Source organism: Plectropomus leopardus, chromosome 3, assembly GCF_026936395.1.
Source record: "Plectropomus leopardus strain MGB_pleo_1.0 chromosome 3, ASM2693639v1, whole genome shotgun sequence".
NCBI classification, from domain to species: domain Eukaryota; kingdom Metazoa; phylum Chordata; class Actinopteri; order Perciformes; family Serranidae; genus Plectropomus; species Plectropomus leopardus.
Genome location: NC_142178.1, coordinates 7,700,513 through 7,720,030, shown reverse-complemented (window position 1 = coordinate 7,720,030; position 19,518 = coordinate 7,700,513). Strand labels below are relative to the sequence as shown.

The 19,518-nt window shown below is 40.2% G+C and overlaps 1 protein-coding gene across 2 annotated transcripts in view; it reads right to left on the bottom strand.

Annotated features, from left to right (window-relative positions):
* The window catches only part of LOC121942342 (multiple PDZ domain protein), a 58,759-nt gene that overhangs the window by 36,318 nt on the left and 2,923 nt on the right, over positions 1-19,518 (bottom strand). For both annotated transcript variants that reach the window (XM_088075461.1, XM_088075460.1), the window contains exons 4-19: positions 15,798-16,022; positions 15,431-15,499; positions 14,361-14,483; positions 13,594-13,677; positions 13,000-13,107; positions 12,708-12,810; positions 12,448-12,539; positions 11,824-12,037; positions 10,420-10,494; positions 9,762-9,841; positions 8,302-8,448; positions 7,219-7,404; positions 6,891-7,052; positions 5,481-5,690; positions 4,441-4,611; positions 446-569 (exon numbers count right to left, since the gene is read on the bottom strand). In XM_088075461.1, the coding sequence (XP_087931587.1) occupies positions 446-569; positions 4,441-4,611; positions 5,481-5,690; positions 6,891-7,052; positions 7,219-7,404; positions 8,302-8,448; positions 9,762-9,841; positions 10,420-10,494; positions 11,824-12,037; positions 12,448-12,539; positions 12,708-12,810; positions 13,000-13,107; positions 13,594-13,677; positions 14,361-14,483; positions 15,431-15,499; positions 15,798-16,022 (2,173 nt within the window). The remainder of the gene's footprint in view (positions 1-445; positions 570-4,440; positions 4,612-5,480; positions 5,691-6,890; positions 7,053-7,218; positions 7,405-8,301; positions 8,449-9,761; positions 9,842-10,419; positions 10,495-11,823; positions 12,038-12,447; positions 12,540-12,707; positions 12,811-12,999; positions 13,108-13,593; positions 13,678-14,360; positions 14,484-15,430; positions 15,500-15,797; positions 16,023-19,518) is intronic.

Here is a 19,518-nt window from a genome sequence, read left to right as displayed (position 1 = left end):
TGTTTCATTAAGGTTTGCACAATACCCTTAGATGAAAGTGCAGGAGCGCCTTACACCCTGTTGTTTCCTCCCTGTCATGTTTGAAAAACCAATGTACTCTCAACATTGGAGTATGAAAACATGTATATTTAGATCTGCATTCAAATTTAAATATACTCATATTACTTCTTAATGTTATTTCATATTACTTTAACCTTCTGTGCACCCTCATACAAGCCTCTCAGACAAACAAACACACACACACACACACACACACACACACACACACACACACACACACACACACACACGTAATCATCTCCTCTCTCGGGTATGAGGAGCACATCATTTCACCACTCCTCTTCAGGGCAGTCGTCATCACCACCGCCTATTAGCGTCATTATCGCCATGCCAGCGACGTACACACACCAAGACATCATTACCATGAGAAAGACGGAGAACATACCAAGGCTACGGTTGCCCCGGACAACAGTGATTGTCCTCTCAAAGCTGGTGCGAGGGGGAAGAGGCGGCGCTTGCTGCCCATCCTCGTCTTCCATGATGCCGAAACGATGCCGCAGACGGTTTTCCTTCGAGAGAAACGACAGAGGGCATGAGTGAGTAAGAGCGTGACGATGGGGTGAGAAATTCACAACTCTGAATGGATTGTCGTGAGATTTTATACAGACAATCATGGTCCCCAGAGGAAAAGTCGTGACCATTGTGGTGATCTGCTGACTTTACCTCTAGCTATACAGCCTCAACTGTACTCTGTGTTTTGTGCTTTTTTGCTAAAAAAAAAGACACGGAACATGGTTAACATTATACATGTTAAACATCTGCTTTGTTAGCATTATCATTCTAGGCATGTTAGCATGTTAGCAGGCATTGCTGTAAGTAAATACAGCCTCACAGAGCTGCTTGCATGACTGTAGACTCAAGCTAAATCCCAATACAGCCCTTGACCCTACCTTGGCCCTTACACCTCTGTTTTTTTGCATTCACGTCTAGGTCTAGGGTGTCCCGATCCTTATTAAGATAGAGGGGCACAGCCAAGTGTTCAGGCTTTTTGCCCTCTAAGTTGAGATTTTTTTTTTATCCCAAGACTGCTGAAGAGGCAACAAAGAAAGCCACAGATGTATTTTCTTTATTGATGAAGATTTACAAATCTAAAAACCATTGAATTATTTTAGTTTAGTGTTGTTTCAACATATCATGGCCCTTTTCTTTATAACAAGCATAACAAAAAATGCTAGTAGTAAGCTATGCTATCCCTGTAGCTAACTAGCTAGCTAGCCCAAGTTATGTAGTTTATCTCACTCTCATACATATTTGTTTGTTTTGCTATTGTTGTGCACTGCTGTCATTACTACCTGTAAAGCCCTGTGTATGATGCTTTGTAAGACAGGGCTATAATAAACTTTGGAATTATTTCCATATCAAATTTCCCCTCTTCGATGGCATTTGATGCCTGAAATTTTACTTAAGTCCACAAACAAAGTTGCTGCACATGTTACCACTACTCTAACATCAGTGTAGACTGCCAGGATAGGAGCACTGGTTGCTAAAGTTAGCTTACAGAGCACCCCTAGAGACCTAGTAATAAAGTAGTGTTTTCTTTTGTTTTTTTTTCATTTATTTGATGACTTTTTATTTGATGGCAAACTGTCATTGTGACAATACCATCATTGCCATAGTAGCGTCTGCTTATGTAAATGTCATCTATGACTACAGATGACTCATAAGGGTCTTGAGGGTTCATCCCAATTCAAAGGATTCTAACCAGCATTCCTTGTGACTGTGTTCTGATGTGCAAAGGGACACTCGAAAACAAGGGGTAAGGCTAAAAATAAGAAATTGGATTTGATGTTACTCTAGTTTTATCAAGTTATTTCACTCTGAATTACAAATATCAACCACATGATGTCACAAGGAGTATTCATTCAATAATTGTTGCAATATTTGTGTCTGGACCAAAGTGGTGGACCATCCAACAAACAGACATTGCCTTTTTAAGAGGTGTGCTGCCATTGTAGATTTCCGACGACATTAGCTTCGGTGCACATTCAATGGAGCACATCTCACAGCTTCTAAGAAAGTAACCCATATTGCAAAGATAACCTGGCATTAAAGTCCCAAACTATTATCATCACAACCAATCAGATTTCTGATGTGACAAAATTGATTTCAAACAACTATTAAATCTCCGGGGTTAAGGCCTTTGGAGTAATTCAGAGATGTAAAACATGCAGGAAGGTAGACTTCTTTGGTCCCCCTGGGCACTTCACAAAGAAAAAGGGCAAGGAGGAGATTGTCTTTGAACCTTCACAGAAAGTACAAGAAGCACTGAAGTTCTGAAGCTACCTTTGCAACAAGCCCGTCTTTGATGAGAACACACTGACACTTGCTGCTCTGGGTCTCTTTGTGTGTGTATGTGTGGGATACATCGAGGCAGGACTGTATGCCCTTGTGCTAGACCAGGTGCCAATGTCATGCAAGTAGTAAGCACTTTTCATTGAGAGGCAATTGTTGGTAATTAAGCAAAAGCGAGTACAAAAGGCTGCCTCAATAGGATTGAGTCAAGGCCACAATGGAGGAACAAGTCTTTGACACTGAGCACTTTCTCTATGCCTGACCCAGTGATACTGATACAGCCGGCTCTAAGCTCCCTGCTATAGAACATGAACAGAGAGAGCAGACGCCGTCATGGTAATCTCCCTTAGAGCAGCTAAAATGGCTACTCACAGAATCTCAGGTTTGCATGGTAATGAGCAATGCTTCCTGTGTGATGGACTACATGATTCAGACTGCTGCAGTGTTACTGTAACTGTCATTGCAAAGATGCTTCCTGCTGAGTGTAAAGCATCAAGCAAATGCTCATTTACAAGGATCCCATTGTGCATGATTATGAAAAAACTGTACAAGTGAGTTTATGTTTATGAACCAAATAAAACATGTCAAACTGGTGAAATTCAACAAGGACTGAGTCGATTCTGTTTATTTCAGATTTATGTTTTGCACTTTTTTTGGCACCTAACATTTGTCAAGACAAATGTAGGAAACAAACACTGCCCTTCACTCTCCTGTAAGCTGAATGTAGGAGAAAAACACTGTCCCTTACTCTACTGTAAGCCAAATGTAGGAGACAAACACTGTCCCTTACTCTACTGTAAGCCGAATGTAGGAGACAAACACCATCCCTTACTCTACTGTAAGCCAAATGTAGGAGACAAACGCTGTCCCTTATTCTACAGTAAGCCAAATGTAGGAGACAAACACTGCCCCCCTCTACTGTAAGCCAAATGTAGGAGACAAAAACTGCCCCCCCCTCTACTGTAAGCTGTATGTAGGGGACAAACACAGCCCTTTACTCTCCTGTAAGCCGAATATAGGAGACAAACACTGCCCCCCCTCTACTGTAAGCCAAATGTAGGAGACAAACACTGCCCTCCCTCTACTGTAAGCTGTATGTAGGGGACAAACACTGTCTCTTACTCGACTGTAAGGCGAATGTAGGAGACAAACACTGTCCCTTACTCTGCTGTAAGCCAAATGTAGGAGACAAACACTGTCCCTTACTCTCCTGTAAGTCACATGTAGGAGACAAACACTGTCCCTACTCTACTGTAAGCCAAATGTCGGAGACAAACACTGTCCTTACTCTACTGTAAGCCGAATGTAGGAGACAAACACCATCCCTTACTCTACTGTAAGCCAAATGTAGGAGACAAACGCTGTCCCTTATTCTACATTAAGCCAAATGTAGGAGACAAACACTGTCCCTTACTCTACTGTAAGCCAAATGTAGGAGAGAAACACTGCCCTTTACTCTCCTGTAAGCCAAATGTAGGAGACATACACTGTCTCTTACTTTACTGTAAGCCAAATGTAGGAGACAAACACTGTCCCTTACTCGACTGTAAGGCGAATGTAGGAGACAAACACTGTCCCTTACTCTGCTGTAAGCCGAATGTAGGAGACAAACACAGCCCTTTACTCTCCTGTAAGCCGAATATAGGAGACAAACACTGCCCCCCCTCTACTGTAAACCAAATGTAGGAGACAAACACTGCCCCCCCCTCTACTGTAAGCTGTATGTAGGGGACAAACACTGTCTCTTACTCGGCTGTAAGGCGAATGTAGGAGACAAACACTGTCCCTTACTCTGCTGTAAGCCAAATGTAGGAGACAAACACTGTCCCTTACTCTCCTGTAAGTCGCATGTAGGAGACAAACACTGTCCCTACTCTACTGTAAGCCAAATGTAGGAGACAAACACTGTCCTTACTCTACTGTAAGCCAAATGTAGGAGACAAACACAACCCTTTATTATCCTGTAAACCAAAGTTTCATTTGTTTCTAAATCACAAAAAGTAAGGAGAAAGTATGTGCAAAGAACTGTACAGCAATATCAATAAATTACGTATTCTACATATGTTCGTTTTGTGATGCGCAACATACCGTTGTAGTGTAACACGGCTGGATGATGCTGTTGTCCTCAGAGTTGTAAGAGTTGGTGTTAGCCTCCGCTGCCTCAGCTAGCAGGCTGATCTGAGTGTGGCTGTCAGTGTCATCACAGGAAGCCCGCAAGCTCCTCTCTGAGATGGGTGTTAAGCCGCCACACAGTTCCAGCTGAGAACACAGAATTCCACAGTTGAAATTAAGGAGTTTAGGAGTTTACTTTAAAAGTGTGTAAACTCACATGGACACAAACAGGCTAGAGAAGGTGACTGTGAATTAGACACCCTCTTCTCCTCTCCCCTTCTCTCTCCATCTGTAGTGTGGTCGAGCATTGTGTTCATCTCTCAGCTGCATTAAAAATTCAGACGGCCTGTAACTGGATTCTCTGTTCCTTGTTACCAAGCCACAGTCCACAACAAAAAGGAGAAGAAATGCTGTACTCTCAAGAAAAAAACAAAAATGTGCATTTAAGTAATTGTCTTGCACATGTGTGAATACATCTCTTTTATAAGTTTATTGATTTATATATATTTATATTATTTTGGTAAGTAATCCTGGAAAGAGAATCCATTTTTTAATACATAGGTGCACGTGCTGCAGCCCATGATGTGATTGTATGTATGTATATATACATAAACACCATGACAATATACATTTGTCAATTGTCAGATACATACATCTATATGATAGTGTTCATTCATTCCATAACTCTGGGTGATTAGGTCATTGTGGGCAGTGCTGCAAATTACCGAGTAGGAATTCCTCAAAGCTATTGTGAAAATTTGTGTTTTTTTTTAAAATAAATCATAAACAGTTTGTCATTTGACTTTTAAGAAAATGAACTTGACAACATAAAATAACATATCAGGATGAGAATTTGATCCACATCAGCCACTTCTAGTTCTGCAGATTAGAATCTTCTGGGTAAAGATTTAATGTCACAAAAACTCAATTCACTCAAGTGCTCCACACGAAAAAAGTAAATGCACTCCTCCTTATTAAAATAAATTGCTCGCTTGAATTGACATCTCTTTACATACCGGTAGTGGTTTGGCAACTCCAATGCGGACAGGGCCATAGCCGGTGGACTTTAGGACGTGCACAGCATAATCCAGGCTGGAGCCTTCCAAGTCACATTCATTAACAAACATGAGTCGGTCACCAGGCAGCAGGCGACCATCTCGATCTGCTACGCCTCCAGGCACCAAGGAGCGGATTACCAGAACTGTTTTAGTGGCATCCTCAGGATCCTTCAATTACACAGAAGAACAGAGAGGATTATTTACTGAAGATATACATGGACAGTTTCAGAGAAATTACATGTTGACAGAGGTGGAACCAAGTCACTGTTTTGCAAGTCACAAGTAAATATCGAGTCTTTGCGCTCAAGTCTCGAGTCAAGTCCCAAATCAGACTGACAAGTCCCTAGTCAAGTTCCAAGTCAAATCCCAAATCAAGAATAAGTCTCTAGTCAAGTCCCAAGGCAATTCTCAAGTCAAGTTCTACAAGTTCCAAGTCAAAATGGACAAGTCCTAAACTATGCTTTGAGTCCTAAACGAGTCATGATGTGCTCTTTGCTAAATGCAATACCGTTTTAGCAACAGTGAGTGATAATATATCAAATGTACAAAAATCATGAATACTAATACTACTTAAAAATTTGTATTTTAAAATTTTTATTTATTTGTTAAAAGCAAGTTTGTTCAAACTAGTACGACTGAACTTAATTGTAAAAAAATAGTACTGACATTGTACTTACACATCTTTAACTCTATTTCTATAAGACCTAAAAGTGATATTGTATGTTGTTACATGTTTAATGTTCTTTCTAAATGAAATTTAAAAATCATGAAGAGAAATGATGTATAGTGCACTTTTTAAGTAACATACCTTTTAATCATTGGGCTTGGAAGAAGGCATAAAGTATTTTGAAGTCAAAAAGCTCAAATCAAAGTAGTGTCATGAGTCATTGGTGTTAAAATCCAAGTCAAGTTGCAAGTCTTTTTTGATTTTGACAAGTCTAAAGTCTTCAAATATGTGACTCAGGTCTGACTTGAGTCACAGTGATGTGACTCAAAGCCACACCTCTGAATATTGCTGAAAATATTGATAAATACATACAGTAGAATATGAGTAAGATTATGAATAGCATGCAAAACAAATGCAGGTAAACAACAGAATAAAAGGCACCAGTGTAAAAGCTACTCTTTACATGGTTTTGAAAGCCTTAATGTGGATTTTTGTTGAAGATTAGACGTGTTGTGAATCTAAAACAGCAACTGACAAAGCACTTTCCAGTCTCAACGGTTTTGCTCACAAATATACAAATATAAGAAGTCCATATGCTTCTCTGTTTTCTTCACCCTATGCAACCCGACATTGATATTCTTAGACTGCAGCCTATTTGAGTGTGTTCTATTTGTAGAAAGGCTTAGGGGCATGTCTCTGACCTGGTAGTCCAGGATACTGAAGCCCAGTCCCGACTCGCCTTTCTCTAGCTCGACCACCTGCGCCTCTCTCTCCCACATGGCCAGAGGAGGTGACATGGGGGGCACGCCACGCTTGGTGATGTCCTCAGCTGTAGGACAGGGGATAACACAACCCTGGTCCAACTGGGACGAGAAGAGAGGACGGAGAGGACACGGGGAAAGAAGATTGGTTTAAGAGCATGTCAGTGTTGTTTCAAATGCAGAGGATGTAGAAAATGCGGTTTGTACTATTTTAGATTTGAAACACTAATGCTCAGGCCTTCATCCTTTCATCAACATGCACCTTCACCTTGTCATTGAACTCAGCCAGCAGCTCTTTCAGGGTGAGATGGACATCATCCTCGTCTTCCTCATCACTGTCGGGAATCGCAGGGGGCACAACGTGAGAGCACACAAGGCAAACATGCTTCGGCAGCTCCTTCAGAATATTGACCACCTCCTTATGTGTCTCTCCAATGAGAGGGATCCCATTCACCTGCCAGGAAGATACATAATATATGTATACAGTATTTCTAAAATAGATATCCCCATTGTCAGATTGGCTGAGTCACTCTCTTCCTATGACTGCGTGTGTGCAATCTTCATGCCAAAAAAGGCGAGACAGCCCTAAATTTTGATATTATTTGTGATATTTCAGTTTTGGGTGTCGAGGAGCAATTAGTGGCCACAGTACATCAAGTCACAGCAAGTACAATTAAAGCTGCGAGCGGTAACTAAAACAAGCGAGGCTCATTTAAAAGCAGACAAGAACAATGGCTCGCCATGCTGATGTCGTCTGAAGGAGATCAAAGCGTTGAGCTGCCACGCAGATGTTCGTTTTTAGAATCAAAGATAGGAAAGACATGAGCCACTTTGCAGCATTTTCTCTATAATGCAAAGCAAAGCTACTGTACATTGTCCAAGAGTTCATCTGAGTGCTTGTCATGGTGAACGATGTGGGTGCATGCACTCGCCCGGTAGAGGGGGCGGAGGGCTAGCTCTCCCTCTACAGTAGAGGCACAAATGCACAGAAGCGCACACACTCACACCCACCTTCTTTTGCTGCATACTGTACTTAAAATTGTGTGGTATTTACTATATGTGTAAGGCTTTAAAATGCAATTTGCCTCTCATTCCAGATTTATAGCTGTTCTTACCACTTGAAAGAACAGGCTTTCATCGCTAACTGCATTAATGAAAGGCAGAAACATGAAAGAAACTGAACTGTGAGCCTTTGTGTTAGTCATTCAGATACTTCCTACAGATTTGTCAAAATAATCAGTCCCACACAGATCATATCTTATTCCACTTTACATGATCTCACATCTTTATCAAACGAATTAAGGGTGAGTTCCAGAGCAACTAGCTTAAAGGATCAGTGTCAGTCGGTTACCTCCAATATCTGGTCTCCGGGAAATATCTTGCCGCTTTGCCCAACGGGCCCCTCAGGTAAGACGGAGCACAGGTAATGGTGTCCCGCCCGAGCTTCCAGACTGATGCCAAGACCACTTGTCTCACCGAAACGCTCCAGCTGGCACACCTACAAGAGTGATGTGAAGTGGAACAGTAAGAAACTAATGAAGAGAAACAAAGTTTAATGGGTAAGAGAGGTGTGGAAGGGAAGAGTTGGCATCACTCTGTGAAGTAGGTAGGCTTTTCTTTTTAAAAGGGGACTTACTATGGTCATTTTAAGGTTGATACTTTTCCTTATACACTTTGTGCTGGAACACCTGTATATGCCCTCTGTCCAAAATGCTCCATTTTAGCGCCTGTCTCTTTAAACTCCCCTCTCTCAAGAAAGCCCAGTCTACTCTCATTCATCAGCATTTCCGGATACAGTAATGACACTTTCTACAACAAAAAGTAACCAATAAAAGCTTCAGACATCTAGAAGGAAAATAAACCAGAATTGGGGCGACATTAACAACCAAGATTACATGTTTCCCTGACATTAGCATGTAGCTACATGTAGCAATGTACATTCAATGACTGTTCTATAGAATAGCAGCACTTTTTCCTGGTGAAAACAATAAAAGCTTCCAAACACAGTCAAAGATGTTCCAGGGGGGATATGATCCAAAATCAGAGAGAAATTAACATCTGCAACTAAGATTAGATGTTTCCATGATGTTAGCATGTAGCTGCATGAAGCAGTATACTTGCAGCAAAGGAAATGACTGTAACAGAGAAAAGCTCTACTTTTTCCTGTGTAAAAAAAACCAAAAACTCTATAAAAACTTCTTAACACAAATGAATATGGTCCAGCAGAAATATGTTCCAATATCAGGGAAAAATTAACAATATCAGCAAAGAAGTTAACCCTGCCATTAGCATGTAGCTACATGTAGCAGTGTGAATCCAGCCAGAGAATGACTGTGTATAGCTGCACTTTCTCCTGTTCAAAATTACTAGTAAAAGCTTCTAAAGACAACCAGACATGTTCCAGCAAGACTATGATCTGAATGTTTCCCTGACATAAGAAATATGTAGCAACTTGTAGCAGAGTAGGCTTCATATATAAACACTATCAGTTGTGTGCTTGAAGCAGACAACTGTAAAAAAAATGTATATAGCCACATTCTCTTGCATCAAAAGTAGAAAAAAAATGGAAGTTGGAAGTATTCAGAGCTGTCTGAAGCCTGAAGTTGTTGCGCATACGGTTTACCTTTAAATATGTTTACCTGATTATTTGAATTCTTTCAAATGAACATCCAAAACTGTGCCATTAAAAATGTCAGCGAAAAAGGAAACACATAAATAGAAATGATAAAGCATTTAGATATGTACAACACTCATATTTTTAGACCGTGCTTTGTTGTATTTAATTCTTATTTAAATTACAGAGAGACGTACAATAACTTCATATCGCTGTCCCACTGCATGCTGCCACCTCATTCTCAGGTCTTCCTCCTCAGCTGGCGTCAGTTTCACACCTGTGAAATGTGCACACATACAAAGACAATCAAACTCGCACATACACACGCATTCTCGTTCATGTTGTTCCCAACCCTCTGAGCCAATCAATAAAGAATGGGATCCTATATGAAAACATCACTTTGGCTGTTTTATAGAGAGAAAACATCATAATTGTCTTTGTGGCAAAGGAAGATGTAAACCACAACCACTCAGAGAGGAGCACACACACACACGCCCACACCACAGGCGCACATGCATATTCACACCCCCCATCTTATGACTTCTTGGCAAACTAATGTTTTCTCGTTCGTCTATTAAAGCCTCAGCGCAATCAGGGCTTATTTGGCTGTGCTCTCTAATCAAGCCCAAAAATCCTTGTCTAAATAAAGCCATACATGCAGGCGGGGCGAGAGACAAATCATCTGGAATGAGCTGAATGAGTTGGATAAACACATGACTGAACAACACTATAAATAGACTCCCATCAAAGAGCGTGCTTCTGCCACATTGCCTTTCCCTGAGCCCAATCAGCATATCAAACTAAGACCCATGATCCAGTCCCAGACTGCAGTGCAGCATGGGAAGGGGAGCTTACCGTTTCTGGAATCGTGTCGGGGTCGTCTGTTGGCGTATGCTGCTCGCCGGGAGATTTCACGCAGTGTGGAGATTCCTGGTAGACAGGGGAAACACATTTTAAGCACACATGCAGGGATGCAAACACACATGGACACAGACACATTTGAGTTAAAACAAGACTGAGTAATGGCCAGAGAAGTGTTTTTGCAGAACATTATGATGTCACAGTGATACTGACCTTTCACCTTTTGGATATAAAATGTCATCCCATCATTGTTTAATCCTATTAGACATTTGTGTGATTTTTTTAAAAAATAACTGAAATTCTAATTAGTTAATTGTTAAGTCCAAATGGATGTTTGTGCCAAATCTGGCATAATTTCCTCAAGACTCCTTAAGATATCATGCTCACGAAAATCAGACGGATAAGAACACAGTGACCCTGACCTGTGAACTATGACCACTAAAATCTGATCAGTTCATCCTTGACTCAAAGTAGATGTTTGTGCCAAATTAGAAAAAAAAATCACTCAAGGTCTTCTTGAGATACTGCATTCACAGTAATGAGATAAACGTAAGACACAATGACCTTCATCTTTGACCTTGACCACCTAGATCTAATCAGTTCATCTTGGAGTCCAGGTGGATGTTGGGCCAAATGTGACGAAATTCCCCTTCGGTGTTCTTGAGAACTCGTGTTCACCAGAATGAGATGGAGGCAAGGTAACAATGACCTTGGTTTTTTAGCTTTGACAACCAAAATCTAATATGTTCATCTTTGAATCCAAGGGACTTTTGTGCCAAATTGGAAGAAATTTCCTCAAGGCATTCTTGTTAATGAGACTGAGATGGACACAAGGTCACAGTCACCTTGGCCTCTGACATTTGACCACCAAAATCTTATAGGTTCATCCTTGACTCAAAGTAGACGTTGGTTCCAAATTTGAAGTATTTCCCTCAAGCTGTTCTCAAAATATTGCATTCACAAGAATGAGATGGATGCAAGGTCACAGTCACCTTAGCCTTTGACATCTGACAGCAAAATCGAATTGGTTCATCTTTCCATTAAAAATGGATGTTCTTGAGATATTATGTGAATAAGTATGGGACGAATGGACATACAACCCCAAAAAAATACTTATTGCCAAAGCTGAGGCATAAAAAGATATTGTATAAAAGTTTTCAACAGGCATGGTGCTGGTTTAAAGAGATATAGGAAAGAAATTTGATCATGATTTAACCAGACAGGGCAGGTAGCACATGTGGATGATTACCTACATAATAATTTACATGTTTTATTATTTTATTATTATGTTAGCACATGCTGTCAAATCACATGCTCTCCATCTGCTCAATTACTTCAAAACCAATCCCCTTATGATACCACTGAGTCAATATGTCCCCCTTTCTCAGCACAAAGCACCTGTCTCTTGAATCTTGTTGAGGCCCACTCTGTAGGGGTTGCCCTCATGGAAGCTGTGGGAGTGTCGGAGGGGCTGCAGAGGAGGAACTGGGGGCAGAATGTAACTCAGACGGACAGCCTTCCTCATCAACCTCAGTCTGACCAGGGGACCTGTCCTCCTCAGCACCTCCATGGCACGCTGCTCACTGCAGCCCTGCAGGCTCACCCCATCCACCTAAGGGAGGGGACGAGAGATTATTAAGTAGAAAGTAGAAAAGAGCCAGCGTTAAAGTACAGGTATGATGAAGTGGATGGTATAGAGGTAAGTGCAGGTAAATTAAACTAAAGAGCAAAAAAAATCAATAGTAATCAAAAATAAAAATCGAGCAAGATGGAAAGCACAGGTAAAGGGAAGAGATGATGAAGAGATGGATGGGAGTAAAAGTAAAACTCAAAGAATTCTCCTTCATCAGCTTAAAAGGACCTTAAGTGGTTTGTATGGAACTACTAAAAGTTGCAAACTGTGCAGATCTGGAGATGCTGAAATCGTTAAGATTCAGCAGAGAATATATTTAAGACAACACAGTATTTGTCTTCAGAGGGCACAATAAAAAAGCCATCTGTTGTGTTTTTACTGGAACTCACAGACAGAATGATGTCTCCGATGTTGATGCGTCCATCTTGATCGACAGTGCTGCCTTTCACTATGCTCTTCACGATCACGCCAGCGCTGTAGACTGGGGAAAGCAAAATAAATGAGAGGGAAACTTAGTATTGACAGTAATACCTTGGCAGCTATTATTCATAATTCTGTTATTTTCCCAGTTTGTGTCCATCAATTTAGCTTGGAAGAATGATAATTGACCAGTTTTTCCACAAAGTGAAAACTTGGCAAGTATTGTTACCTGAGTTTAGGTCACCTATGTAGCTGGAAATGGAGAATCCCAGACCCCGACTGTTCTTAGTGAACTGCACACTGAACTCATAGTCATCATTCAAGTCACTGAGCTGGAAAGAAGCAAAGTTAAAAAAAAAAAAAAAAACTCGATGAACCTTTTTGGAGCATAGGGAATACTGTATTATACAATTAATGTCACTGATAAGCCAATTATTTGACCAAAAAAGTTAGAATTTGACTTTAATTATGTGCTGTCATCCTTTACACACACTCTCTCTTTCTTACACACACACACATACCTTGCCGTCCAAGCTGTTCTGGCTGAGGACAGGAGAGGAAAGGTGGTTGTCCTTGGTAACATCCCTGGCGATGAGCAGTTTCACCTTGGTACCAGCATTTCGTAGCACCTGGGCCAGGTGGTTATTTGTGAACGGATGAAAGGGAAAGTGTGTGAAAATTACTGAATAAATAACATAAACTGAAAAATCTGTAAAGAGACAGCTGCCCCGTAAAGACATTATGTCATACGGTAGATTAGACCTGCTTGGGACTGTCTCATCCACTGCGTGGGAGACAGCCCCTGATGGTTCCATAGAAAAGCTCAGGGAAGCGTCTGTGCGATGCTCTTTAACACAGGTGGGGAGGTTAACTGGACATACATTTGCCAAACGAACCAGTTGGTCCTCATCCTTTATGTGTTTTTTCTTGAAAAACTTAAAAATACAGTGTGAAAACACTTCTGATTAAGACATACTGCACACTTCCCTGAGCTGGGCTAAAAGTGGATACACACAGTTACTGGATCAGACTAAGTCAGGCATAGCTGTTACTTAAACACACATTATCATTAAATACAGAACAATGACATCGTTTTTTTTCAAATGATAGTTTACCTGTGCCACCTGCTCGCTGTTCATGCCTGCCAGATCTGTATCTCCGATGCGCAGGATTTGATCTCCACTACGCAGGCGCTTATCCTACAGAGCCCCATTACAACATGACATTAACATTTTTAAATACATGCTGCAGATTCTACAAAACACACTTCAGTGAAATACTGCATTCTAATATGTTGTTTGTTCCAAGATTTCTTTCATCCGTTAGGAAGGAAGAGATTGACAGTTTGCCACTTTGAGTTAGATGAGAAGAAAAATACCACTAAAGCCACAGCCAGCTTAGCTTAGCTAAGATAGCCAGGTCACCAGTGAAACCAGTGCTTCCAGTCTTTAAAGTATTTTGGCATTTTTATGATTGTCCCCCATTTCCCCATTCAGAAGTAGCAAAATTCCAGCTAATATCAGACTCATATTCATTCATATTTCCTTCATAACTTATGTTAGGATGACTACTATTGCTAATAATGATGTTGACACACGATAAAATGATAAGCTGGTTGACATAGTTATGAATTACAGCTGACTATTAACCACAATCCCATTTTGGGTTAGGGTTAGGGTTAGGGTTAGGGTTAAATAAACAAAGCTAAGCTAAGCTAAGCTAAGCTAAGCTAAGCAGCTCTAGATGTTAACTTAATATTTATATTTAACAAACATGACAATGGTATCGTTTTATTATCCAAGTCTGGCCAAGAAAGTAAAAAAGTGTGCTTTATCTCCTTATTAAAGGTTTGGCTATGTCATCGAATGGCAGGTGAATTTACCCGTCCAGCAGCTCCACCAGGAAGGATGGTCTTGACCATGACCCCTGTGCTCCGCCCTCCTATGATGCCAAAACCGAGCCCTTTTCCATCATTGGTTAGCTCAATCATCTCCACATGACGCCTCTAAACAAGGCAGGGACAGGAGAGAGAGAGAGAGAGAGAAAATCAATTCTAATTCAACTGGCATAAAAAAGGGAAACACCATTGACAGGTTACCAAAATCTAATCAGTTCATCCTTGACTCAAATCAGATATTTGTGCCAAATTTTAAGAAATTCTCTCAAGGAGACCTTGGGATATTACGTTAACAAGAAGAACAAGAAGAGGGATGCAAGGCCACATTGACCTTGACCTTTGACCACCAAAATCTAATCTGTTTATTGTTGAATCCAAATGGATGTTGTGCCAAATTTGAAGAAATTACCCAAAGGTGTTCTAGAAATATTATGTTTAAGCGAATGAGACAGACAAGGACACATCACCTTAACCTTTGACTTATGACCCCAAAATATAATCAGTTTATTGTTGACTTTAAGTACATTTTTGCCAAATTCAAAGAAAAATTCTCTCAAAGTATTGTTGAGATATTGCGTTCACAATAATGAGACAAATGCAAGGTCACAGTGACCTTGGCCTTTGACCTTGACCAACCAGGTCTAATCAGTTCATCTTTGAGTCCAAGTGGAAGTTTGTGCCAAATTTGAAGAAATTCCCTCATGTTCTTGAGATACTGCATTTATGAGAATGGGATGGATGGACGGACAACCCAAAAATATAATGCAGTGCACATACAGCGTAGGGTTGTGTGAGTCACAGATAACGTACAACGGTCAGAGTTCATTTTGGCATTGTACTGACTGTTTTATCAGTTTTTGGACTAAGCACTGTGAAACTTCAACTTTTTCATGGAGTATGTATAATATGGGTAAGTTATCTACTGACTACAATCTACACATTAACAGGTTAAAGTGCTCAACCTGTTTAATTCCATGGTTTTTCTACATTCACAGACAACGCATTTACCCACTCTACAGTAACACATCACATGTACAGTGAGTCTGTAGCTGTACCTCATGAGCAATGGCAGATAGGTTTCTCCCCATCGACATGGTGCGGGAGATTCGAGGGGGAGTGCAGTACTAAAACATAAATGTCGTGTAAAACAAAAGCAAACATGAGATGACATCGAGTTAGCCGAGCTGCCTCTTTCGATCAGCTACAACCCTCAGACAATGTAATACCCAACTGTGCTGGAGTTTTATAATGCGATGTAATATTCCCTAATGTAAAATGTGACATTTGCAATGGGGATGTGTTACATTTTACAATTGAAAGAAAAAAAATATTTGGTTGGCTTGTGGCCTTAAAGAATAAATTACTTCCTATCACTAAACTTCTCCTAAATGACCTTGTATTGACGACGGGTGTTTTACTTACTTGTGATTCAGCGTGAATGCAGTTCTCTTGGTAAATGTCGGAGAGGGACAGATCCTGCGAGCCCAGAGAAGAGATGCTGCCGTCCCTGTTGATGGATCTGGCATTGCTGGGCCTCCGGTTCTCCATGGCCCATGTGTAGGAGTCACTGTGGCTCAGCGTCTTCAGGCCCATCGCCATGCCTTGACAGGGGCCACAGTTCATGGACACCGATTTGGAAATCCTCCCCTGGTAGGATGGAGAGCAATATGTGATTGATAGATAGGACTAGGGTTGTCAAAAAAAACATACTTATTTGTTACTAAAAATTAGTATTGGATGCAACACTCATTTGCAACAGTATCGATACCAACAGTGCCTTTCTCCGCCTACTCATTAGGCGGGTTTCCATCACAGATTTGCACCAAACTTGTGTTTCCAACCTTGATCCGCAACAAAAACACCAAATCACCAGGAGCACAACAAATAAATAGACATGAGCATGTGATCTTTGCTGTTTTTTGTTGTTCTTCTTTTTTTCACTACCTGAGGCAACCTAAAAGTATTGTTGTCACTGATGTAATAGTTTGGTATCGAAAATGGTATCAAGTATCGAGTATTTTTCTAATTATTGGTACTGAGTTAGCAATTCTAGAATTGTGACAACCCCAGATAGAACACATGGTGAGACGAGAGGAAGAGGATAAAAGTGTAAAAATGGAGAGGATGCATGTAAAAGAAATGGATGGTGAGAGACCAGATGAACCAGAGAAGGATTGAGGAATGAGGGGGAAGGGAGGAAGAGAGATTGGGAGGGAAATGGATGGGGAAAATAAAGAAATGGGGAGAGGGATTGATAGAGATGTGGAGGCATTAATTGAAGAACGGCGATATGGAGACAGAGAGGAATAGGATGAGAGAGTGATGGAGATGGAGGGAAATAGAAAGGATAAAGAAATTGAGAAAGGAGGGCAGTGTGATACAATGAAGAAAAATGTGGGAGGGAGAACAGGGAGGGAGGGTGAATGTGTGTTAGCCAAAAGAAAAAAAGTGCAGAAAAATAGGTTTAACATGGAGCAGGGAGGGGAAAGATAGGAGAGCAGGAACACAAGGATCTGAGATAAAAGCTTCTGCTCAATACCACATAACCAAAAACCTGCTCCCTTTTGTCTTTTAGGTTTCTGTTTCAATGTTTAAAAGAGATTTCTCTGTATTTCTGATCTGTATGCTTTTCCGTTCTAACTGCTTTGACACCTGTTGGAAAAGAAGTCATAGAATAAAAGCAGGAACACCATCAAAACACTAATGAGCAACTTTGCACTCCTTTGATTTGTGCTACATAAAAACTGTGAGCTTTAAAAAAAACAACAGAATCCCTGCTGGTGTCTGCCCTGATATAAATCCAGACACCACCGACACGATCCAGTTCCATGTTTCCTGGAATGCAGAGATGCTAAACGGCTACAGGCTCACATGGCACAAAGCTAATGTAATAATCCTGGTGTGTGTGTGCAGACGGTGGTGCTTATAAGGTTAGCCTATTACAGTATACCACAACAGACAATTACAAAGCCATGATGATTACCGCTGACAACAGTGGTGGAACAAGTTCTCAGATCTTTGACTTACTTAGGTCAAACAACAGTGCAGCAATATGCTGTTAAAAGTAAAGGTATTTCAGACTAGGAAAAGTACAAAAGGACCAACAGTAAAAATTCTCTTAATCTTCTCTTAATTCCTATCAATCAGAATGGATTGGAATTATTAATCTGTACATCGCTTTTACCCTTTGAAACCTGACATTACTTGTTTTTTGCTGCATTTAGACAGCTTTTACAAAAATTTCACCCTTTATAATATTTCTTATAATATGTTGAAAATTATGTTACAGAGTTATTATTTTTGAGCACCTTTATTCCCCTTTTTTATTTAAACTTTAAATTTTGGAGGAATTTACTCAGGTTTTAAAGGTTTAATGGTGCAGTTGGTAAAGGTGGGGCTAGTTTTAATAAGTTTATATACAGCTGGGTAGCAGGTGGATCTACCCCAATTCTCATCAGGTCTCCTTTTATCCTACAATAATCCATCATAGTTTGTTTGTTGATCCTGTTCTATATAATTATTCTCATTCTCCAAAGTTGCTTAAGTTATCAAATAAATGTAGGGCAGTAAAAAGTACAATACTTGCCTCTGAATTGTAGTGCAGTAAGTATGCCATAGCAAAAAATCAAAATAAATTTTAATTACAAGTACCTCAAAATTGTACTTTTAAGTAACTAACCCTAACCCTATGCCAATGTAGAAGTGCCAAAAATTGCAGTTCCTCTAAGAGCCACTTGAGGCTGGCTCTGAAAGCGAGTCAATCCTCATTGACCTCCATGTTAAAATGTCCAAATTTAAAGTAGAAATAAACATGTTTGCAGCCTGGCACAAAAAATGGTTTTGGTCTCTAATTTCTCACATCACGACAACTCTCTTTTTATATACCTCCCTCATTTAAATGTTATTGAGAATTTTGCATAATTGTTATGTGCAAATGTTGGTTAGGTAATGTAACCATGACGTAATCCTGGATTCACAGAGTATAACCTTAGCTAGGATAACTCTATTTTTAGTATGTTTTCAGTTTATGAAAGTTTATTGTAACATTTTGGTCTCCAGAAAATAAGTTTTGGTCAGCATTTATTTGCATTTAATTGATTTTCTGCTTTTCCAGTGAGTACATTTTGTTGTTATGGTTTTAAGCCTGTTTTTCGCTGGTGAAAATCAGCATTAGAATTCTCACAGTTAGGGTGGCACAGTGGTGCAGTGGTTTGCACTTCTATCTCAAAGCAAGAGGGTCTCGCGTTTGAACCCTGGCTTAGGGCCCTTGTGTGGAGTTTTTATGTTTTCTCCAGGTTCTCCAAAAACAAGCAGGTCATAATGAAGGGCATGGTCACTTTGAATGACATGTGGGTGCCATCTATCTTAAAATTGGCGACCTTTAATTGCCTGTTTGTGTGACAGTAATGTCAGCTCTGTGAGAGTCTGGTGTTCCCCACCTCTCGGCCAATGTCAGCTGGGATCGACTCCAGCACCCCCACGACCCTTAAGAGGATAAGTGGTTACAGAAAATGGATGGATGGATTATCACAGTTAAACATAACCTTAAATGCACCGTGCTAACTAAGCTAGGTTAAGGTTAACTCCACCCTCTACTCCAAATATGGTCACTTTTTGCTCCAAAATCCCAAGATGGCCAAAATTCCAAACTAACCGCTTCAGAATGGCAGTACACAAACCAGTGTATGCCATCACGGTAACTACATTGATTATTCTATACAGTCTATGGTTAACCCTTTGAAACCTGGATTGACATCATTTTACTCCCCTGCATTCAGACGCCTTTCACCAGTAAAAACTTTGGATCCTGAGCAAACTGGTTTGTTTTTGTCAGAAACAGGAAAAAAATGCAATGAGCAACTTGGCAAGAAATGTCTAATAAACCGCAAGAAATTAGTAGATTTAAAAAAATTACTTGTAAAATAAGCTAGGGAAAAATGTTCCAGAGAACCATTTTCTTAATTATCGTAATTATACATTTAAGTTATTTATGACAGAAATATTATAATTTAAAGCAGGTTTTTCATTTCATTTTGGTTTTAGGTTGGCTTTTTGTGCTGATTTTCAGACAATTTTCTTTTATTTTTTAGGAATTTCTTGATAATATCTTGATCATTGCTTCTTAAAATGCGTATTGCCTTCT